The sequence below is a fragment of the Salvelinus alpinus genome, chromosome 12, assembly GCF_045679555.1.
Source record: "Salvelinus alpinus chromosome 12, SLU_Salpinus.1, whole genome shotgun sequence".
In the NCBI taxonomy this organism is placed as follows: Eukaryota; Metazoa; Chordata; class Actinopteri; order Salmoniformes; family Salmonidae; genus Salvelinus; species Salvelinus alpinus.
The window spans coordinates 58,233,119-58,258,865 of record NC_092097.1 but is presented as its reverse complement, the minus strand read 5'-3'; the positions used below and the strand labels follow the sequence as shown (position 1 = coordinate 58,258,865).

General features: G+C 43.1%; 1 protein-coding gene across 2 annotated transcripts in view; it reads right to left on the bottom strand.

Annotated features, from left to right (window-relative positions):
• The window catches only part of pparg (peroxisome proliferator-activated receptor gamma), an 88,257-nt gene that overhangs the window by 51,725 nt on the left and 10,785 nt on the right, over positions 1-25,747 (bottom strand). For both annotated transcript variants that reach the window (XR_011667300.1, XM_071336938.1), the window contains exons 2-3: positions 1,015-1,560; positions 753-922 (exon numbers count right to left, since the gene is read on the bottom strand). Coding sequence is in view for 1 of the 2 variants with exons in the window: in XM_071336938.1 (XP_071193039.1) it covers positions 753-922; positions 1,015-1,558 (714 nt within the window). In the remaining variant the exon portion in view is untranslated. The remainder of the gene's footprint in view (positions 1-752; positions 923-1,014; positions 1,561-25,747) is intronic.

Sequence of the window (25,747 nt, the reverse complement as noted above, 5' to 3'; positions counted from 1 at the left end):
AGGCTACCTGCCACCCCAAACAATAATAACACAATAACAACAATAATACTATTAACAATACAAATAAAAATTATTATAATACATAGTATTTATATAGTGACTTTCAAGGACCCAACAGTCTCTCCCCAGCTTCCTCTTTCTGAGGCTCCACCTCAATAAAGAATGTTTTAAACATCTGACCCTGGTTGGCTGACCCCAGCAGCTCTTGGCTTCTATCCTGATCCTCATACTAACGTACCACAAGATAATAGAACAATGAATACTGACTCACTGCTAACACTCTGCCTTGAAGTAGATGCTAACACTGTGCCTTCCGGTAGATACACATACTGCTAACCACACTGACTGGCAAAGTATACTGATACATTAATGACTATACACACTTTTATGTTTTCTTGAAAGTAAGCACATATTTATCGGAAGATAGGATCTGTTTCAGAGAATGAACGGTGGAAATATGCCTCACACTTCTGGTCGCCCTTCGTATGATTTATTTTTATTCAGAGACGTGTCAGTCTAAGATGTTCTGCCATTGCAGGCTGTGCTGCTCGGGGAAGGAAACTATGTATGGGCTTGTGGTTAAAGTGACAGACAGACCCACATGAAGTGCAAGAAATGTTTAACTTGGTTGAGAGTAGGCAACTTTTGACCCTGTCTGTCAGCGTGAGTTTAAGCCTCTTTTAGGGTGTGAGGTTACAGCACACGGGTAAACAAAGGAGAAATAAGGAGACACAAATACACAGTAGTCGTACCTTGCAGCCTTCACAGGCATGGACTCCGTAGTGGAAGCCAGAAGCTTTGTCTCCGCAGACTCGACACTCTATGTTGAGTAGGGAAGCGGTGGTGTCGTCCTGTAGCTTGGAGTAGAGAGGACTGCTGTCTGAGTGCTGGGGAGGAGACTCTGGCTCCAGCTTTATACAACCTGAGGGACAGAACAGACACAGAACTTTATACAACCTGAGGGATAGGAGAGACATAAACAGAGGTTTATACAACCTTCAGAACAGGTCTCACCGTGTTCCTCCTGAACCTTGCTGTGGTTGTACATGTGGTCCATGTATGAAAGGTGGTGGCCCAGGGCAGGGCTGGAGCCAGGGCTGGGGCAGGGCTGGTAACCCTGGCCAGGTCTAGGGCTGAGGTGACTGGGGCTGTAGCTGGGTTGGTAGTGGTGGGCCTGGGTGGGTCTGGGGCTGTGGCTGGCTTGGTAGTGGTGGGCCTGGGTGGGTCTGGGGCTGTGGCTGGCTTGGTAGTGGTGGGCCTGGGTGGATCTGGGGCTGTGGCTGGCTTGGTAGTGGTGGGCCTGGGTGGGTCTGGGGCTGTTGCTGGCTTGGTATTGGTGGGCCTGGGTGGGTCTGGGACTGTGGCTTGCTTGGTAGTGGTGGACCTGGGTGGGTCTGTAGCTGGAGATGGTGGGTCCGTGTTCGTAGTCCAGGCTAGTGTAGTCCAGGGTGGTGAATGATTTCATATCCAGAGAGTGAGAACTGTCATCAAGCTCCTCCAGGTGTACAGGGGTCAGACTGATGCCCATTGGCCATGCAAGGAGCTGGGTATCCACCATGTCTGTTAGAGGGGGAGGGGGAGGGAGAGAGAGTCAGGATCTGTGTGTGTGACAATGTGGTAAAAGACTAACTGATACAAAACATATTGAGCCCTCCCTTCTGTTTCCCTCAGGCTTGTCAATGTGAGACCATTTCAGACTGAGATTAAAAACATATTGAACTATACCGCTGATACAAGTCCTCCCTTCTGTTTCCCTCAGGCTTGTCAATGTGAGACCATTTCAGACTGAGATTAAAAAGATATGTGAGCTCTTTGTTGTTCTGTAACAAACCTTCTGCAAGCTTGCCATCAATACCATTTGAGACCCTCTTATTCCTACTAGTCTACAGAACTGTGTTCATAGTAGGGACCCTCCTAGTGAAGTCTACAGACCTGTGTTCATAGTAGGGACCCTCCTAGTGAAGTCTACAGAACTGTGTTCATAGTAGGGACCCTCCTAGTGAAGTCTACAGAACTGTGTTCATAGTAGGGACCCTCCTAGTGAAGTCTACAGAACTGTGTTCATAGTAGGGACCATCCTAGTGAAGTCTACAGAACTGTGTTCATAGTAGGGACCCTCCTAGTGAAGTCTACAGAACTGTGTTCAATCTCCGAACTGAACATATCCTGTGAGATAGTGAACTGAACTCTAACTTGGTTGACCCCCAATCAGCGACTGATGAAACCCACTGCTCTGAACCCATGTGATGTTACACTCAACTTTATATAACCAAGGCTATCCTTCACTATTAACAGATACCAGGGGAAATACTACTTCTCAAAACAAACAGATAATTTATAACATGGGGTCTAACAGTACCAGGCCCTAGTAGTAGTCTAAGCAGATAGATCATTTATAACATGGGAAAGTGTTAAGATGAAATCTAACAGTACCAGACCATAGTAGTAGTCTAAGCAAAGAGCTCTTGGAAATACTGTGAGTACATATTTTGTTATTTAAAAATGTAATTGTGTTTTATTGCATATATGTGGTGGTTTTGACCCACAGACTAGCAGATAAACTGGCACGTCAACTCTTTTTGGCTTGGCAAGCTAGCTGGCTAATAATTTTTGATCGAATGATGCATGACCTGTCACCAACGTCAATGGTTGTGAAGATGGGGAAAGGTCTGTCCGTGATAAAGAGATGTTCTGCTTTTTTCACACTCAACAAAGCAAGTCCTGCAGGCTCTAGTTTTATCTTATCTTGATTATTGTCCAGTCGTATGGTCAGGTGCTGCAAAGAAGGACCTAGTTAAGCTGCAGCTGGCCCAGAACAGAGCGGCACGTCTTGCTCTTTACTCTTATCAGAGGGCTGAGATAAATACTATGCATGCCAGTCTCTCTTGGCTAAAAGTAGAGGACAGACTGCGTCACTTCTTGTTTTTATAAGAAACATAAATGTGTTAAATTCAAATTGTTTGCATAGTCAACTTACAAACAGCTCTGACACACACACGTACCCCACCAGACATGCCACCATGGGTCTTTTCCCAGTCCCCAAATCCAGAAGAAATTCAAGAAAGTGTATAGTATTAAATAGAGCCATTTTGCTCAAATGAACATCAAATCTGGTTTCAAAAAACAGATAAAACACCTCACGGAACAAGACCTCTCCCCTATTTGACTTAGTTTGTGTGTATGTATTGATATGTAGGCTATGTGTGCCTTTTTTACATTTGTAATTCTGTCCTTGAGCTGTTCTTGTCTATTAATGTTCTGTATTATGTTTCATGTTTTGTGTGGACACCAAGAAGAGTAGTTTTATTTATTTATTTGCACCAAAGACAAGTAATAGACAACAATACAGGTAAAACAATTATTTCAAAAAAATGATGTGCAGGTGTGGTTGGAAACCCAAGGGCTGATATAAATTCCACACCACAAAAACACAATATACAACACAAGTACAAAAATGAAAAAGGTTTTTAGGTATTATTTATTCGCATCAAAGAAAAGATGTGAGACAAAACAGTACAGATAAAAACAGGTAAAAACAGTGTGCAGGTGAGGTTGGAAGACCAAAAGGGCTGATATGAAAACCACACCACAAATATAAGTACAAAAAAAAAATCTGTTAATAATATACTAATATACTCAGTAAACAGGATAAAACATGTTTGATTATGTGTGTGCGTGCATGTGCGTGTGTGAGTGTTACTCTACATGGAGGGGATTATTGGGTAGTTTGGTTCATCAGACTGACCCCAAGTCTTCGCTTGAAGTTATTGAGGGATGATGGGGTTTTGACAACGTGAAGATAAGAATTCCAGATTATGGTACCTTTGTATCTGACAGTAAATTCTATATGTGAGGTGTGGCAGTGGGGAGGGTGAAGATTATCACAGTGTCTTGTGTTATATAGATGGATTCTTTGTAATGGCGCCGGAGGGGATGGCTGCCGTTTTACGTTCTCCAAACCAACTGTGCTATTTAGAAGAAAAAAATAGCGTTATTTTAACTTATTTTGTACATAATGTTGCAGCAACCGTCAGTTATGACCGAAAATAACTCGACATCAGAACAGCGATTTAAAGAACAAAAGGGGACGGAGGTCAGGCTGCCTTCTGAGAATTTGTAGGCGAGTGAGTAAATCCCTCTACCATCAGTCCTATTAGCCAATCATTGGATAACAAAATGGATGAGCTCCGATCAAGGATGTCCTACCAACGGGACATTAAAAACTGTACTATCTTTTATGTTTCACCGAGTTGTGGCTGAACGACAACATGGATAACATCCATCGGCAAGATGGAACAGCTGCCTCCGGTAAGACAAGGGGTGGTGTTGTGTCTATTTGTAAATAACAGCTGGTGCACTATATACCAATAGTTTTTATCTATATTTTTCGTAGCTGTTTATTTCCCACCACAAACCGATGCTGGCACTAAGACGGCACTCAACGAGCTGTATAGGGCCATAAACAAACAAGAGAAGTGCTCATCCAGAGTGGCTGGGATGAGCATTAATGCAGGGAAACTTAAATCCATTTTACCTCATTTCTACCAGCACATTTGGGGAAGCAGGTAGCCTAGTGGTTAGAGCGTTGGTCCGGTAGCAAAAAGGTTGCTTGATCAAATCCCCAAGCTGACAAAGTAAAAATCGGTCATTCTGCCCCTGAACAAGGAAGTTTCTGAAAGGGCAACCATGGAACATTCATGACTGAGAGAAGACAGATAATGAACAAGGTGGTCATGATTTTTAGGAAGATTGAACATTCAAATGAAAAGGTAGAAAATCCACTTGTCTTGGACTTAGATAAATTGCTATACACTTTGTTAAATTGCTTATCATAGTAATCACAAGTGATAGACACATCTCTGGTAAATCTCAGGAAATGTTCATCTGGATCAACACAATCATTATATTTATTGTTGGCTTCATTAATATCTAATGTTATTAGAGTTGAAATCCTGCCCAACTAAGAGAGATATTCACTTTTGGAATCATCCAGAGAGGAACGGAAAAAGCATGTCCAATACAACCATACATATGTGTTAGTTTTATCAATAGGGGTGCACTTCCTATAGAATGAACATTGACACAGTCCACATAACACCATCCTGATTGCTTCAGGATGGCACCGACAGAGATGGTCGTCTCGCTTCGCGTTCTTAGGAAACTATGCAGTGTTTTGTTTTTTTATGTATTATTTCACCACTTCCGAGTGTATTACTCGCCAATGTCCAGTCTCTTGACAACAAGGTAGACAGAATTCGAGCAAGGGTTGCCTTCCGGAGAGACATCAGAGATTGTAACATTCTCTGTTTCATGGAAACATGGCTCACTCAGTTCTAATTTTTGTTTTATCAGACCAGAGGACATTTCTCCAAAAAGTACGATCTTTGTCCCTATTTGCAGTTGCAAACCGTAGTCTGGCTTTTTTATGGCGGTTTTGGAGCAGTGGCTTCTTCCTTGCTGAGCGACCTTTCAGGTTATGTCGATATAGGACTTGCTTTACTGTGGATATAGATACTTTTGTACCCGTTTCCTCCAGCATCTTCACAAGGTCCTTTGCTGTTGTTCTGGGATTGATTTGCATTTTTCACACCAAAGTACATACATCTCTAGGAGACAGAACGCGTCTCCTTCCTGAGCGGTATGATGGCTGCGTGGTCCCATGGTGTTTATACTTGCGTACTATTGCTTGTACAGATGAATGTGGTGCCTTCAGGCGATTGGAAATTGCTCCCAAGGATGTAACATACTTGTGGAGGTCTACAATTGTTTTTCTGTGGTCTTGGCTGATTTATTTTGATTTTACCTATGATGTTAAGCTAAGAGGCACTGAGTTTGAAGGTAGGTCTTGAAATACATCCACAGGTACACCTCCAATAGGCTAATTGACATGAATCAATCAGAAGCTTCTAAAGCCATGACATAATTTTCTGTAATTTTCCAAGCTGTTTAATAACTTCTTAGGGCTAGGCCCCTTTTTTCTCCACTTCCTGTCTGAATGACATGCCCAAAGTAAACTGCCTGTAGCTCAGGCCCTGAAGCCAGGATATGCATATAATTGGTACCGTTGGAAAGAAAACACTTTGAAGTTTGTAGAAATGTTAAAATAATGTAGGAGAATATAACACAATAGATATGGTAGGAGACAATCCAAAGAATAACAATGTAACTAGTCTGGTAAAACACACCCTGCTATTACAACGTAACTGTGGTCTGGGAAATGACAAGATTAAGACACAGTGCTGTCAGCATCAATGAGATGTTGTTGTTCCACTGAAGGACTCCTTCCTGCAGGAATGACAGACTACAGACTACTCATTAGACTATACACTACAGACTACTCATTAGACTATACACTACAGACTACTCATTAGACTATACACTACAGACTACTCATTAGACTATACACTACAGACTACTCATTAGACTATACACTACAGACTACTCATTAGACTACCCACTACAGACTACTCATTAGACTACCCACTACAGACTACTCATTAGACTATACACTACAGACTACTCATTAGACTATACACTACAGACTACTCATTAGACTACCCACTACAGACTACTCATTAGACTATACACTACAGACTACTAATTAGACTATACACTACAGACTACTCATTAGACTATACACTACAGGCTACTAATTAGACTATACACTACAGACTACTCATTAGACTATACACTACAGACTACTCATTAGACTATACACTACAGGCTACTCATTAGACTATACACTACAGACTACTCATTAGACTATACACTACAGACTACTCATTAGACTATACACTACAGACTACTCATTAGACTATACACTACAGACTACTCATTAGACTATACACTACAGACTACTCATTAGACTATACACTACAGACTACTCATTAGACTATACACTACAGACTATTAGACTATACACTACAGACTACTCATTAGACTACCCACTACAGACTACTCATTAGACTATACACTACAGACTACTCATTAGACTATACACTACAGACTACTCATTAGACTATACACTACAGGCTACTAATTAGACTATACACTACAGACTACTAATTAGACTATACACTACAGGCTACTCATTAGACTATACACTACAGACTACTCATTAGACTACCCACTACAGACTACTCATTAGACTACCCACTACAGACTACTCATTAGACTATACACTACAGACTACTAATTAGACTATACACTACAGACTACTCATTAGACTATACACTACAGGCTACTCATTAGACTATACACTACAGGCTACTCATTAGACTATACACTACAGACTACTAATTAGACTATACACTACAGACTACTCATTAGACTACCCACTACAGACTACTCATTAGACTATACACTACAGACTACTCATTAGACTATACACTACAGACTACTCATTAGACTATACACTACAGACTACTAATTAGACTATACACTACAGACTACTCATTAGACTATACACTACAGGCTACTAATTAGACTATACACTACAGACTACTCATTAGACTATACACTACAGACTACTCATTAGACTACCCACTACAGACTACTCATTAGACTATACACTACAGACTACTCATTAGACTATACACTACAGACTACTCATTAGACTATACACTACAGACTACTCATTAGACTACCCACTACAGACTACTAATTAGACTATACACTACAGACTATTAGACTATACACTACAGGCTACTCATTAGACTATACACTACAGACTACTCATTAGACTATACACTACACTACAGACTACTCATTAGACTATACACTACAGACTACTCATTAGACTATACACTACAGACTACTCATTAGACTATACACTACAGACTATTAGACTATACACTACAGACTACTCATTAGACTATACACTACAGACTACTCATTAGACTATACACTACAGACTACTAATTAGACTATACACTACAGACTATTAGACTACACACTACACTACAGACTACTAATTAGACTATACACTACAGACTACTCATTAGACTATACACTACACACTACTCATTAGACTATACACTACAGACTACTCATTAGACTATACACTACAGACTACTAATTAGACTATACACTACACTACAGACTACTCATTAGACTATACACTACAGACTATTCATTAGACTATACACTACAGACTACTAATTAGACTATACACTACACTACAGACTACTCATTAGACTATACACTACAGACTACTCATTAGACTATACACTACAGACTACTAATTAGACTATACACTACACTACAGACTATTCATTAGACTATACACTACAGGCTACTCATTAGACTATACACTACAGACTACTAATTAGACTATACACTACACTACAGACTACTCATTAGACTATACACTACACACTACTCATTAGACTATACACTACAGACTACTCATTAGACTATACACTACAGACTATTAGACTACACACTACACTACAGACTACTAATTAGACTATACACTACAGACTACTCATTAGACTATACACTACAGACTACTAATTAGACTATACACTACAGACTACTAATTAGACTATACACTACAGACTATTAGACTACACACTACACTACAGACTACTCATTAGACTATACACTACAGACTACTCATTAGACTATACACTACAGACTACTCATTAGACTATACACTACAGACTATTAGACTATACACTACACTACAGACTACTAATGAGTAGACTAAAAACTACAGACTTTACACTGCCGACTATACATTACAGAAAATACACTAGACTACGCACTATACATTACGGACTTCACATTACACACTTCACACATATCTACACAATAGACTACACACTATAGACTATACACTATAGACTATGGACTCCACAAGACTACACACTACAGACTAGACACTACATAATATAGACTAAACACTACAGACTAAAGACTACGGATTACAGATTAGACTACACATTACCGACTATGCATTACAGACCCCACATTGCGGTCTTCACACTACACATATCACACCTCTAACTACAGACTACACAATGTAGTCTATAGTGGGCAGTCTGTAGTGGCAAACTACACACTATAGACTACAAACTACACGTACAACTACACACTAGACTACTCACTCGACTATACATTGCAGACTATACACTAGACACTATAGACTACACACTACACACTAGACTATTAGACAAGACACTATAGACTATAGACTGTAGACTACACAAATACATGACAGACTACACAGACACATTACAGACTACTAACTACACAGTTCACACTACACACTAAACAGTACAGACTACACACAAAAGACTAGACTACAATTTCAGACTATTGACTACACACTCTAGACTACACACTATAGGACTACACACTGCAGATAACACGCTATAGACTACACACTATGGTTACTACACGCTACAGACTAAACATTAGACTACACACTACATAATATGTACTACACACTGCACAGTACAAACTACACAGTGCAGACTACTGACTACATTCTGCATACTACATAATTCACACTACACACAGACTACAAACTACAGACTGCATGCTATAGACTACAGACTACATATTACCACTACAGACTGCACACTATAGACCACACACAACAGACTGCAAACTACACACTACGGACTGCACAGTACATTTTACATACTACACGCGTCACAAAACAGACTACAAACGACACATCACACACTATAGACTATACACAACACATTACTACACACTACAGACTTCACACTATGGATTACACGCTACACACTACCCAGCAAATGAAAACATTCCCAGAAAATTTGCTAAGACTCCCATTACGTTTTAGTTAGGATTTGATCTAACATTAGGATAATGGATTTTATTTAGCAAATGTTTTAAATTAAATTTCCATGGAATGTTCTCCTGTTGTGCTCCACATCTGTAACAACCACCTCAGAATATTCCCAAAGTGTTTAGGTTTCCATGTAAAGAACAGACTAAATGTGTTCTGGGAATGTTCTTGCAACATCAGGCGAACTGTATCATCATCACAACTGGACAGTTTTTGAGTTCGAGAACTTTTGCCGAAATGGTTTTCAGGCTGTATTCAACTAACTGTTTTAGTGCTAATGGCCGAATGCAAAATCTTCTTCCTAATTCTGTATAAAGGAATCCATGTAAAGTATATTGAACAGTATACGCTTGTATACAGTGCCTTCGGAAAGTATTCAGACCTCTTGACTATCTCTTTTGTTATGTTACAACCCTGTCCTAAAATTTATTAAATATTTTTTTCCCCTCATCAATACACACACACACAATACCCCATAATGACAAGGCAAAAACAGGTTTTTAGAAGTGTCTGCTAATTTATTTAAAATAAACTGAAATATCACATTTACATAAGTATTCAGACCGTTTACTCTGTACTTTGTTGAAGCACCTTTGGCAGCGATTACAGCCTTGAGTCGTCTTGGGTATGACGCTACAAGCTTGGCACACCTGCATTTGGGGAGTTTCTCCCATTCTTCTCTGCAGATCCTCTCAAGCTCTATAAGGTTGGATAGGGAGCGTTGCTGCACAGCTATTTTCAGGTCTCTCCAGAGATGTTTGATCGGATTCAAGTCCAGGCTCTGACTGGGCCACTCAAGAACATTCAGAGACTTGTCCCAAAGCCACTCCTGCATTGTTATTGCCTGTGTGCTTAGGGTCCTTGTCTTGTTGGAAGGTGAACCTTTGCCCCAGTCTGAGATCCTGAGCGCTCTGGAGCTGGTTTTCATCAAGGATCACTCTGTACTTTGCTCTGTTCATCTTTGCCTCGATCCTGACTAGTCTCCCAGTCCCTAAAACATCCCCACAGCATGGTGCTGCCACCACCATGGTTCACCGTAGGGATGGTGCCAGCTTTTCTCTAGACGTGACGCTTGGCATTCGGGCCAAAGAGTTCAATCTTGGTTTCATCAGATCAGAGAATCTTGTTTCTCATGGTCTGAGACTCCTATAGGTGCCTTTTGTCAAACTCCAAGCGGGCTGTCATATGCCTTTTACTGAAGAGTGGCCACTGTCTGGCCACTCTACCATAAAGGCCTGATTAGTGGAGTGCTGCAGAGATGGTTGTCGTTCTGGAAGGTTCTCCCATCTCCACAGAGGAACTCTAGAGCTCTGTCAGAGTGACCATCGGGTTCTTGGTCACCTCCCTGTCCAAGGACCTTCTCCCCAGACTTCTGTTTGGCCAGGCGGCCAGAACTAGGAAGAGTATTGGTGGTGCCAAACTTCTTCCTTTGAAGAATGATGGAGGCCACTGTGGGGACCTTTAATGCTGCAGACATGTTTTGGTACCCTTCCCCAGATCTGTTCCTCAACACAATCCTGTCTCGGAGCTCTACGGACAATTCCTTGGCTAGGTTTTTGCTCTGACATGCACTGTCAACTGTGGGAGCTTATATAGACAGGTGTGTGCCTTTGCAAATCATGTCCAATCAATTGAATTTACCACATGTGGACTCCAATCAATTTGTAGAAACATCAAGGATGATCAATGGAAACAGGATGCACCTGAGCTCAATTTCGTAGCAAAGGGAGTGAATACTTCATAGCAAATTTCCCATAGCAAAGGGTACCTTGAATACTTATGTATATAAGGTATTTCTGTTTTATATTTAATAAAATACCAACATTTCTAAAAACCTGTTTTCACTTTGTCATTATGGGGTATTGTTTGTACATTGCTGAGGACACTTTTATTTAAAAATAAGGCTGTAAAGTAACATGTGGAAAAAGTCAAGGGGTCTGAATACTTCTGAAGGCACTGTATTTTCTCACTACTAATGGATCTCGACTTTACGGGACACATGTCTCCTGGGTGTCTATGGGCATGAGATCAGGCTGGGACAGAAAAACAGTGTCTCCATCTGATGATGACTGTTCCAAAACTTGGCCTCCAGGGAGTCATTCAGGGCCTTTAGATGGTCTGGGGAGTTTCTCTCTCTCTCTCTCTGTGTGTGTGTGTGTGTGTGTGTGTGTGTGTGTGTGTGTGTGTGTGTGTGTGTGTGTGTGTGTGTGTGTGTGTGTGTGTGTGTGTGTGTGTGTGTGTGTGTGTGTGTGTGTGTGTGTGTGTGTGTGTGTATCAAGGCTTTGCCAATCAGAGCAAAAGTCCATCCGCATTAAAACCCTGTTTACCAGATAGTGAATAGAATAGATGTCCATTGGACCGCTGGACGGAAACCTGTGTTAATCTATTAATAATAGTAACTTGCCTAGTGAATCCAGAACAGAACCTTTCTATAGTGCAGTTGGCTTCTCTCCTCCTTTCCCTGTTTGGAACAATGTGCCAGTTACCGTAAGCTGAAGTGGACTCCCGTTAACTTCTGTTGTCCACATTCCACCCATTCAGTATGAAGGAAACAATAAGTAATTTAAAGGAGGATGTTTTTACCATGGTTTTATTCTGGAAGTCATTAACAGTTATTTCGACCCATTTTAGTTTATCCTCTAGCTACTGATTTATAATGCTGTCCTATTAATATACATGGCATACTTGGCATAGACACTCTTATTGATCTATTTAAAAATGCCCTGAACACCTTTTAAAGTGTTTTACTGTTAGGACAGTGTTGAGGTGAAATCTATGTACTGTTACATTTCACCTCAACACTGGCCAATAATAATAATTTAAACTGAACAAAAATATAAACATGTAAAGTGTTGGTCCCATGTTTCATGAGCTGAATTAAAAGATCCCAGAAATGAAACGTATGCAAAAAAGCTTATTACTCTCATTTTGTGCACAAATTTGTTTACATCCCTGTTAGTGAGCATTTCTTCTTTGCCAAGATAATCCATCCACCTGACAGGTGTGGCATATCAAGAAGCTGATTAAAGAGCATGATCAATACACAGGTGCACCTTGTGCTGGGTACAATAAAAGGCAACTCTAAAATGTGCAGTTTTTTCACAACACAATGCCGCAGATGTCTCAAGTTTGGAAGGAGCTTGCAATTGGCATGATGACTGCAGAAATGTTCACCAGAGCTGTTGGCAGAGAATTTCATGTTAATTTATCTACCATAAACTGCCTCCAATGTCGTTTTAGAGAATTTGGTCCAACTGGCCTCACTATCGCAGACTATGTGTAACCATGACAGCCCAGGACCTCCACATCCGGCTTTTTTCACCTGAGAACAGCCACCCGGACAGCTGATGAAACGGAGGCGTATTTCTGTTTCTAGGCTACTCATGATGATGTATTGGTTGACGTAGCCAACTATAGCTAGGCTACTCATGATGATGTAATGGTTGAGCTAGCCAACTATAGCCAGGCTACTCATGATGATGTAGTGGTTGAGCTAGCTAGCCAACTATAGCTAGGCTACTCATGACGATGTATTGGTTGAGCTAGCTAGCCAACTATAGCTAGGCTACTCATAATGATGTATTGGTTGAGCTAGCTAGCCAACTATAGCTAGGCTAGTCATGGTGATGTATTGGTTGACCTAGATAACTATAGCTAGGCTACCCATGATGATGTATTGGTTGATCTAACTATAGTTACAGTTGAAGTCGGAAGTTTACATACACTTAGGTTGGAGTCATTAAAACTAGTTTTCCAACCAGTCTACAAATTTCTTGTCGGTTAGGACATCTACTTTGTGCATGACACAAGTAATTTTTCCAACAATTGTTTACAGACCGATTAATTCACTGTATCACAATTCCAGTGAGTCAGAAGTTTACATACAAAGTTGACTGTGCCTTTAACTACTTATGGTGTGATTGTGATAACACAGAAACTCAAGTCCTTTTGTTCACTGACTTGCCTAGTTAAATAAATTGTCACAGCCGTGTATATCCCCCCCAAGCTGATACCACGACGGCCCTCAAGGAACTACACTGGACTTCATGCAAACTGGAAACCACATATCCTGAGGGCGCATTTATTGTAGCTCGGGATTTGAACAAAGCAAATTTGAGGAAAATGCTACCGAAGTTCTAACAACACATTGACTGTAGTACGCGCTTAGGAAAAACACTCGACCACTGCTACTCGCCCTTCGAGATGCCTACAAGGCCCTCCCCCACCCTCCCTTCGGGAAAATCAGATCACAACTCCATTTTTCCACTCCCTTCCTATAGGCAGAAACTCAAACAGGAAGTACCTGTGCTAAGGTCTATTCAACGCTGGTCTGACCAATCGAAATCCATGCTTCAAGATAGTTTTTATCACGTGGACTGGGATATGTACCGGGTAGCCTCTGAGAATAACATTGACTGAGTTCATCAGGAAGTGTTTAGGGGATGTTGTTCCCACTGTGACTATTAAAACCTACCCAAACCAGCAACCATGGATAGATAGAAAATATTTGCGCAAAACTGAAAGCGCGAACCACCGCATTGAACGATGGCAAGGTGACTGGGAATATGGTTGAATACAAACTGTGTAGTTATTTTCTCCGTAACGCAATCAAACAGGCAAAACGTCAGTACAGAGACAAAGTGGAGTCGCAATTCAACGGCTGAGACACGAGACGAATGTGGCAGGTTCTACAGACAATCAACACCGATGTCTTGCTCCCGGACAAGCTAAACACCATCTTAGCCCGCATTGAGGATAACACAGTGCCACCAACGTGGCCCGCTCCTAAATCTGCTCTCCATGGCCGATGTAAGACTGTCGGCCCAGATGTCATCCCTAGCCCCGTCTTCAGAGCATGTGCAGACCAGCTGGCTGGAGTGTTCACGGACATATTCAATCTCTCGCTATCCCACTCTGCTGTCTCCACATGCTTCAAGATGTCCACAATTGTTCCTGTGCACAAGAAAGCAAAGGTAACTGAACTAAATGACTATCGCCCCGTAGCACTCACTTCTGTCATCATGAAGTGCTTTGAGAGGCTAGTTAAGGATCATATCACCTCTACCTTACCTGACCTTGCTTACCACCCCAATAGAGCCACAGAAGATGCAATAGCCATCACACTGCACACTGCCCTAGCTCATCTGGACAAGCTTCTATCTCAAGGCCATCAGACTGTTAAATAGCCATCACTAGACGGATACTCAACCCTGCACCTTAGGGGTTGCTGCCCTATATACAGTTGAAGTCGGAAGTTTACATACACCTTAGCCAAATACATTTAAACTCAGTTTTTGACAATTCCTGGCATTTAATCCTCGTAAAAATTCCCCGTCTTAGGTCAGTTACGATCACCACTTTATTTTAAGAATGTGAAATGTCAGAATAATAGTAGAGGGAATGATTTATTTCAGATTTTATTTCTTTCATCACATTCCCAGTGGGTCAGAAGTTTACATACACTCAATTAGTATTTGGTAGCATTGCCTTTAAATTGTTTAACTTGGGTCAAATGTTTCGGGTAGCCTTCCACAAGCTTCCCACAATAAGTTGGGTGAATTTTGGCCCATTCCTCCTGACAGAGCTTGTGTAACTGAGTCAAGTTTGTAGTGCCTCCTTACTCGCACACGCTTTTTCAGTTCCGCCAAGAAATGTTCTATAGGAGTGAGGTCAGGGCTTTGTGAAGGCCCTCCAATACCTTGTCTTTGTTGTCCTTAAGCCATCTTGCCACAACTTTGGAAGTATGCTTGTGGTCATTGTCCATTTGGAAGACCCATTTGCGATCAAGCTTTAACTTCCTGACTGGTGTCTTGAGATGTGGATATATTGAAGCAACATAGTTTCCCTTCCTCATGATGCCATCTACATGATGCCATCTATTTTGTGAAGTACACCAGTCCCTCCTGCAGCAAAGCACCCCACAAGATGATGCTGCCACCCCTGTGCTTCACGGTTGGGATGCTGTTCTTCGGCTTGCAAGCCTCCCCCTTTTTCCTCCAAACATAACGATGGTCATTATTGCCAAACAGTTCTATTTTTGTTTCATCAGACCAGAGGACATCCTCCAAAAAGTATGATCTTTGTCCCCATGTGCAGTTGCAAACCGTAGTATGGTTTTTTTAATGGCGGTTTGGGAGCAGTGGTTTCTTCCTTGTTGAGCGGCCTTTCAGGTTATGTCGATATAGGACTCGTTTTACTGTGGATATAGATACTTTTGTACCTGTTTCTTCCAGCATCTTCACAAGGTCCTTTGCTGTTGTTCTGGGATTGATTTGCACTTTTCTCACAAGTACATTCATCTCTAGGAGACAGAACGTGTCTCCTTCCTGCGTGGTCCCATGGTGTTTATACTTGCGTACTATTGTTTGTACAGATAAAGTTGGTACCTTCAGGGGTTTGCCTCAACCTAGGTTGGGCAAAACTAAACATGGCGGTGTTTGCCTTAGCAATCTCACGAGAATAAAAACCTCCTCCATTCCTGCCATTATTGAAAGAGATCGTGATACCTCACATCTCAAAATAGGGCTACTTAATGTTAGATCCCTCACTTCAAAGGCAGTTATAGTCAATGAACTAATCACTGATCATAATCTTGATGTGATTGGCCTGACTGAAACATGGCTTAAACCTGATGAATTTACTGTGTTAAATGAGGCCTCACCTCCTGGTTACACTAGTGACCATATCCCCCCTGCATCCCGCAAAGGCGGAGGTGTTGCTAACATTTACTATAGCAAATTTCAATTTACCAAAAAAAAGACGTTTTCTTCTTTTGAGCTTCTAGTCATGAAATCTATGCAGCCTACTCAATCACTTTTTATAGCTACTGTTTACAGGCCTCCTGGGCCGTATACAGCATTCCTCTCTGAGTTCCCTGAATTCCTATCGGACCTTGTAGTCATAGCAGATAATATTCAAATTTTTGGTGATTTTAATATTCACATGGAAAAGTCCACAGACCCACTCCAAAAGGCTTTCGGAGCCATCATCGACTCAGTGGGTTTTGTCCAACATGTCTCTGGACCTACTCACTGTCACAGTCATACTCTGGACCTAGTTTTGTCCCATGGAATAAATGTTGTGGATCTTAAGGTTTTTCCTCATAATCCTGGACTATCGGACCACCATTTTCTTACGTTTGTAATCACAACAAATAATCTGCTCAGACCCCAACCAAGGAGCATCAAAAGTCGTGCTATAAATTCTCAGACAACTCAAAGATTCCTTGATGCCCTTCCAGACTCCCTCTGCCTACCCTAGGACGTCAGAGGACAAAAATCAGTTAACCGCCTAACTGAGGAACTCAATTTAACCTTGTGCAATGCCCTAGATGCAGTTGCACCCCTAAAAACTAAAAACATTTGTCATAAGAAACTAGCTCCCTGGTATACAGAAAATACCCGAGCTCTGAAGCAAGCTTCCAGAAAATTGGAACGGAAATGGCGCCACACCAAACTGGAAGTCTTCCGACTAGCTTGGAAAGACAGTACCGTGCAGTATCGAAGAGCCCTCACTGCTGCTCGATCATCCTATTTGTCCAACTTAATTGAGGAAAATAAGAACAATCCGAAATGTATTTTTGATTCTGATAACTAAAAAGCAGCATTCCCCAAGAGAGGATGGCTTTCACTTCAGCAGTAATACATTCATGAACTTCTTTGAGGAAAAGATCATGATCATTAGAAAGCAAATTACGGACTCTTTAAATCTGCGTATTCCTCCAAAGCTCAGTTGTCCTGAGTCTGCACAACTCTGCCGGGACCTAGGATCAAGAGAGACACTCAAGTGTTTTAGTACTATATCTCTTGACACAATGATGAAAATAATCATGGCCTCTAAACCTTCAAGCTGCATACTGGACCCTATTCCAACTAAACTACTGAAAGAGCTGCTTCCTGTGCTTGGCCCTCCTATGTTGAACATAATAAACGTCTCTCTATCCACCGGATGTGTACCAAACTCACTAAAAGTGGCAGTAATAAAGCCTCTCTTGAAAAAGCCAAACCTTGACCCAGAAAATATAAAAAACTATCGAAACTAACTATATCGAATCTTCCATTCCTCTCAAAATCTTTAGAAAAAGCTGTTGCGCAGCAACTCACTGCCTTCCTGAAGACAAACAATGTATACGAAATGCTTCAGTCTGGTTTTAGACCCCATCATAGCACTGAGACTGCACTTGTGAAGGTGGTAAATGACCTTTTAATGGCGTCAGACCGAGGCTCTGCATCTGTCCTCGTGCTCCTAGACCTTTGTGCTGCTTTTGATACCATCGATCACCACATTCTTTTGGAGAGATTGGAAACCCAAATTGGTCTACACGGACAAGTTCTGGCCTGGTTTAGATCTTATCTGTCGGAAAGATATCAGTTTGTCTCTGAATGGTTTGTCCTCTGACAAATCAACTGTACATTTCGGTGTTCCTCAAGGTTCCGTTTTAGGACCACTATTGTTTTCACTATATATTTTACCTCTTGGGGATGTCATTCGAAAACATAATGTTAACTTTCACTGGTATGCAGATGACACACAGCTGTACATTTCAATGAAACATGGTGAAGCCCCAAAATTGCCCTCGCTAGAAGCCTGTGTTTCAGACATAAGGATGGCTGCAAACTTTCTACTTTTAAACTTTTAAAACAGAGATGCTTGTTCTAGGTCCCAAGAAAAAAAGAGATCTTCTGTTGAATCTGACTATTAATCTTGATGGTTGTACAGTCGTCACAAATAAAACTGTGAAGGACCTCGGCGTTACTCTGGACCCTGATCTCTCTTTTGACGAACATATCAAGACTGTTTCAAGGACAGCTTTTTTCCATCTACGTATGGAAAAAAATCTGAAACTTTCTGTCCAAAAATGATGCAGCAAAATTAATCCATGCTTTTGTTACTTCTAGGTTAGACTACTGCAATGCTCTAATTTCCGGCTACCCGGATAAAATAAAATAAAAAATAAACTTGATTGATTGATTGATAAGGCACTAAATAAACGTCAGTTAGTGCTAAATACGGCTGCTAGAATCCTGACTAGAACCACATTTTTTTATCATATTACTCCAGTGCTAGTCTCCCTACACTGGCTTCCTGTTAAGGCAAGGGCTGATTTCAAGGTTTTACTGCTAACCTACAAAGCATTACATGGGCTTGCTCCTACCTAACTTTCCGATTTGGTCCTGCCGTACATACCTACACGTACGCTACGGTCACAAGATGCAGGCCTCCTAATTGTCCTTAGAATTTCTAAGCAAACAGCTGGAGGCAGGGCTTTCTCCTATAGATCTCCATTTTTATGGAATGGTCTGCCTACCCATGTGAGAGACGCAGACTCGGTCTCAACCTTTAAGTCTTTACTGAAGACTCATCTCCTCAGTGGGTCATATGATTGAGTGTAGTCTGGCCCAAGAGTGTGAAGGTGAACGGAAAGGCTCTGGAGCAACGAATCGCCCTTGCTGTCTCTGCCTGACCGGTTCCCCTCTCTCCACTGGGATTCTCTGCCTCTAACCCTATTACAGGGGCTGAGTCACTGGCTTACTGGTGCTCTTCCATGCTGTCCCTAGGAGGGGTGCGTCACTTGAGTGGGTTGAGTCACTGACGTGATCTTCCTGTCTGGGTTGGCGCCCCCCCTTGGGTTGTGCCGTGGCGGAGATCTTTGTGGGCTATACTCGGCCTTGTCTCAGGATGGTAAGTTGGTGGTTGAAGATATTCCTCTAGTGGTGTGGGGGCTGTGCTTTGGCAAAGTGGGTGGGGTTATATCCTGCCTGTTTGGCCCTGTCCGGGGGTATCATCGTCTCCTGACCCCTCCTGTATCAGCCTCCAGTATTTATGCTGCAGTAGTTCATGTGTCGGGGGGCTAGGATCAGTCTGTTATATCTGGAGTAATTCATGTCTTATCCGGTGCCCTGTGTGAATTTAAGTATGCTCTCTCTAATTCTCTCTTTCTTTCTTTCTTTCTCTCTCGGAGGACCTGAGCGCTAGGACCATGCCTCAGGACTACCTGGCATGATGACTCCTTGCTGTCCCCAGTCCACCTGGCCGTACTGCTGCTCCAGTTTCAACTGTTCTGCCTGCGGCTATGGAACCCTGACATGTTCACCGGACGTGCTACCTGTCCCAGACCTGCTGTTTTCAACTCTCTAAAGACAGCAGGTGTGGTAGAGATACTCTCAATGATCGGCTATGAAAAGCCAACTGACATTTACTCCTGAGGTGCTGGCTTGTTGCACCCTCGACAACTACTGTGATTATTATTATTTGACCATGCTGGTCATTTATGAACATTTGAACATCTTGGCCATGTTCTGTTATAATCTCCACCCGGCACAGCCAGAAGAGGACTGGCCACCCCTCATAGCCTGGTTCCTCTCTAGGTTTCTTCCTAGGTTTGGGCCTTTCTAGGGAGGTTTTCCTAGCCACCGTGCTTCTACAGCTGCATTGCTTGCTGTTTGGGGTTTTAGGCTGGGTTTCTGTACAGCACTTTGAGATATCAGCTGATGTAAGAAGGGCTATATCAATAAATTTCATTTGATTTGGAAATTGCTCCCAAGGATGAAGACTTGTGGAGATCTACAATCTTTTTTCTGAGGTCTTGGCTGATTTCTTTTGATTTTCCCATGATATCAAGGAAAGAGGCACTGAGTTTGAAGGTAGGCCTTGAAATACATCCACAGGCACACCTCCAATTGACTCAAAAATATGTCAATTTGACTATTAGAAGCTTCTAAAGCCATGACAAAATTTTCTGGAATTTTCCAAGCTGTTTAAAAGCCCAGTCAACTTTGTGTAATTAAACTTCTGACCCACTGGAATTGTGATACAGTGAATTATAACTGAAATAATCTGTCTGTAAACAATTGTTGGAAAAATTACTTGTGTCATGCACAAAGTAGATGTCCTAACCGACTTGGCAATACTATAGTTTGTTAACAAGAAATTTGTGGAGTCGTTGAAAAACAAGTTCTAATGACTCCAACCTAAGTGTATGTAAACTCCGGACTTCAACTGTGCATAGACATGGAATCACTGGCCACTTTAATGTTTACATATTGCTTTACTCATCTCATATGTATATACTGTATTTTAGTCAATGCTACTCCAACATTGTTTGTCCTAATATTTATATATTCTTAATTCCATTCTTTTACTTTTAGATGTGTGTATTGTTGTGAATTGTAAGATAGTACTGCACTGTTGGAGGTAGGAACACAAGCATTTCGCAAAACCTGCAATAACGTGCTAAATATGTGTATGTGACCAATAATATTTGATTTGATTTGATTCAACCCTGGACACCAAGGCCTGAACATTCTAGAGATAATTCAAGATTAACTAGAATATAGAATGTTGAGGGTTATCTATATTTGAGAGTGTTGCTGTATATACTCAAATGCCCTTGTGGATTTATTTACATAGGACAGACAAAATAAAACATTTTGAAGGTGTTTCCTGCTTGGTCTAACATTTCATTACAGTTCTCTCTCTGTGTGTGTGTGTGTGCTCAGACCAGACTTGGTGTCAGTCTCGGAGACAGTGTGTGCTCGGACCAGACTTGGTGTCAGTCTCGGAGACAGTGTGTGCTCAGACCAGACTTGGTGTCAGTCTCGGAGACAGTGTGTGCTCAGACCAGACTTGGTGTCAGTCTCGGAGACAGTGTGTGCTCAGACCAGACTTGGTGTCAGTCTCGGAGACAGTGTGTGCTCAGACCAGACTTGGTGTCAGTCTCGGAGACAGTGTGTGCTCAGACCAGACTTGGTGTCAGTCTCGGAGACAGTGTGTGCTCAGACCAGACTTGGTGTCAGTCTCGGAGACAGTGTGTGCTCAGACCAGACTTGGTGTCAGTCTCGGAGACAGTGTGTGCTCAGACCAGACTTGGTGTCATCACAGAGACGGTAGCACAATTTTACAGGTAATCCAGACAGTTCATCACTGCTGCAGTAGCTATAGAAACACCAGAAAGAAGCCATGACAACACAGAAGAACCTGTCTCACTGCATTCATCAACAACTCCATGCTCATCTTCACGGATTCACAACTAAAACAGAAGCCCCGATCTAAATGAACTTTTACTGCACTCACTGAGCACTACAATTCATGCTGAAATGTAGGTGTTAGGCTAGCTGCCCAGCATTGAATCTACCCCCCTAAAAAATACATCAGACTAGCCCAAGGTCGTTCCAGTGGCCTCTCTATAGACCTGAGAGTCTGAGAGAAGGCCCACTCACCAGTAGCTGGTACACATCTCAGTCATCACTCCAGACAGACAGGGCAGAAACAACGCAGCCAGCCGGGGTAGATACAGGACAGAAACAGATCAAAGCATTATACAGGCGGGGCTGGTGACCACAAACTCAGCAGGCTGGCATCATTCTGACTCAAACCAGAATCAAAACCACTTCAGATTGCTCTGACTTCTTATCTTACCTACTTTACATATGCTGAATGTTCTAGAACATAGATAACTAATAAAGAAGCAGTGAGATATTTAAAGTCCAGGACTGACCCTGTCCGCTCTCTGTGTGGTTCAGAAGCTTACTGGCCTGGCTGCTGCTGACTGTGTGCTGCAGAAGGTTATGAGGCAGTAGGGTTGACCTGGCCTGGGTCAGGAGGAGGTGTGTGGTTTAGTATGGCTTGACTAACCCTGGACAGGAAGACTGAACTACTAGTCAGGAGGGCTGAACTACTCAGGATGGATGAACGACTAGACAGGAGGGCTGAACCACTAGTCAGGGGGGTTGAACCACTAGTCAGGGGGGCTGAACCACTAGTCAGGGGGGCTGAACCACTAATCAGGGGGGCTGAACCACTAGTCAGGGGGATTGAACCACTAGTCAGGGGGGCTGAACCACTAGACAGGGGGGCTGAACCACTAGTCAGGGGGGCTGAACCACTAGTCAGGGGGGCTGAACCACTAGTCAGGGGGGCTGAACCACTAGTCAGGGGGATTGAACCACTAGTCAGGGGGGCTGAACCACTAGTCAGGGGGGCTGAACCACTAGTCAGGGGGGCTGAACCACTAGTCAGGGGGGGTTGAACCACTAGTCAGGGGGGGTTGAACCACTAGTCAGGGGGGCTGAACCACTAGTCAGGGGGGTTGAACCACTAGTCAGGGGGGTTGAACCACTAGTCAGGGGGGCTGAACCACTAGTCAGGGGGGGTTGAACCACTAGTCAGGGGGGCTGAACCACTAGTCAGGGGGGTTGAACCACTAGTCAGGGGGGCTGAACCACTAGTCAGGGGGGCTGAACCACTAATCAGGGGGGCTGAACCACTAGTCAGGGGGATTGAACCACTAGTCAGGGGGGCTGAACCACTAGACAGGGGGGCTGAACCACTAGTCAGGGGGGCTGAACCACTAGTCAGGGGGGCTGAACCACTAGTCAGGGGGGCTGAACCACTAGTCAGGGGGATTGAACCACTAGTCAGGGGGGCTGAACCACTAGTCAGGGGGGCTGAACCACTAGTCAGGGGGGCTGAACCACTAGTCAGGGGGGCTGAACCACTAGTCAGGGGGGGTTGAACCACTAGTCAGGGGGGGTTGAACCACTAGTCAGGGGGGCTGAACCACTAGTCAGGGGGGTTGAACCACTAGTCAGGGGGGTTGAACCACTAGTCAGGGGGGCTGAACCACTAGTCAGGGGGGGTTGAACCACTAGTCAGGGGGGCTGAACCACTAGTCAGGGGGGTTGAACCACTAGTCAGGGGGGTTGAACCACTAGTCAGGGGGGCTGAACCACTAGTCAGGGGGGCTGAACCACTAGTCAGGGGGGCTGAACCACTAGTCAGGGGGGGTTGAACCACTAGTCAGGGGGGCTGAACCACTAGTCAGGGGGGCTGAACCACTAGTCAGGGGGGCTGAACCACTAGTCAGGGGGGCTGAACCACTAGTGCGGAGGGATGAACTACTAGTCAGGAAGGATGAACTATTCAGCAGAAATGATCTAGTAGTTAGGAGGGATGAACTATTAGTCATGAGAATTGAAAAAGTAGCCAGAGGGGATGAACTACTAGTCAGGAGACCTGAAATACTGGTCAGGAAGGCTTAACTACAAGTCAGGAGGGATGAACAATTGGGCCGACCAACCAGTGCTCCCGCACATTGGCTAACCGGGCTATCTGCATTGTGTTGATTTGAACAACTAGTCAGGAGAGATGAAGTACTACTAGTCCGGAGGGCTGAACTACTAGTCCGGAGGACTGAGCTAGTCAGGAAAGCTGAACTACGAGTCCGGAGCGATGAACTACGGGTCCGGAGGGATGAACTATGAGTCCGGAGGGATGAAGTACGAGTCCGGAGGGATGAAGTACGACTCCGGAGGGATGAAGTACGAGTCCGGAGGGATGAAGTATGAGTCCGGAGGGATGAACTAGTTAAAAGGGCTGAGCTAGTCAGGAAGGATGAACTACGAGTCAGGAGGGATGAAGTACGAGTCCGGAGGGATGAAGCACGAGTCCGGAGGGATGAAGCACGAGTCCGGAGGGATGAACTAGTTAAAAGGGCTGAGCTAGTCAGGAAGGATGAACTACGAGTCAGGAGGGATGAAGTACGAGTCAGGAGGGATGAACTACGAGTCGTGAAGGATGAACTACGAGTCGGGAAGGATGAACTACTAGTCGGGAAGGATGAACTAGTCAGGAGGGATCAACTACTTGTCGGGGGATGAACTAGCATGGAGTGAGGAACTACTAGTCAAAAGCAATTAATTACTAGTCAGGACGGATGAACTACTAGTCAGGAGGGATGAACTAGTCAGGACGGATGAACTAGTCATGATGGATGAACTACTCGTAAGGAGAAATTAACTATTGAGGGATGACCTAGCGAGAACGGATGAACTACTCGTCAAGAGGGTTGAATTAGTCATTGGGGAAGAACAAATAAGGGCTGAACTACTAGTCACCCCAACTAGTCAGGAGGGCTGAGCTACTAGTCAGGAGAGATAAACTAGTCAGCAGGACCTTGTGGTTAAGAGGTTGGCTCATGCCTTTTCCTGGGGATGTGACTGGTTTAAAATAACCTAGAGGAGTAACAGCAGATAGTTTCACTTCAGAGAGCAGCCAGACAGAGAAAACAGCTCAGGGTCATGTGGTGTTAAGGTGGTCTGGTGTAGTGTTGTGTGTTAGAGCAGCCTTATGACTTCCTGTTGCTTCATCTTGTTCTGACGCTATGTCTCTGGGTTAGGGTTATGGTTAGTGTTTGTCTCTCAGGGTCATGTGGTGGTGGTCTGGTGTAGTGTTGTGTGTTAGAGCAGCCTTAGGACTTCCTGTTGCTTCATTCTGTTATGAAGCTATGTCTCTGGGTTAGGGTTATGGTTAGGGTTTGTCTCTCCGGGTCATGTGATGTTAAGGTGGTCTAGTGCAGTGTTGTGTGTTAGAGCAGTCTTATGACTTCCTGTTGCTTCATCCTGTTCTGACGCTATGTCTCTGGTTCCACTTCTCTATGCTGAGAGACACGCTGAGAGACATTGAGCTCACTTCTTGTTCTAAGGAATATCAGGTAGTCAGCTCATTATTACACTGTTTAAATGTATCTAAAAATATATAGTTTATAATATTTGAATTCCCGATATATTGTATGAAGCAATACTTGGAAATCACTATTCTTCAAAGCTAGGGTAGACTTTCACAGTCCAGCGTTATTCAGCAGTCTGATTCATGAAGACTGACCTCCCCACTGTCTCTCTGTCTCTTTGGTGTCTTCACTTGTCGGATGTAAGTGTCTTCTGCTATCAGAATATGAAGATCGCATTGAAAAGACGGGTCTAGACACACAAAAGTTGCTTTGTGATCTGATCGTGTTCAGATCTGGCTGACCACTTCAGGAAGTGGTCAGGGATGTATTGTATGCGGATTTCTCCTCAGTCTGGACGCAATCAGGCTACCGAAAGTGCATACAGTTAGCGACGTCATCAGCACTCCTCCCACGTGTGT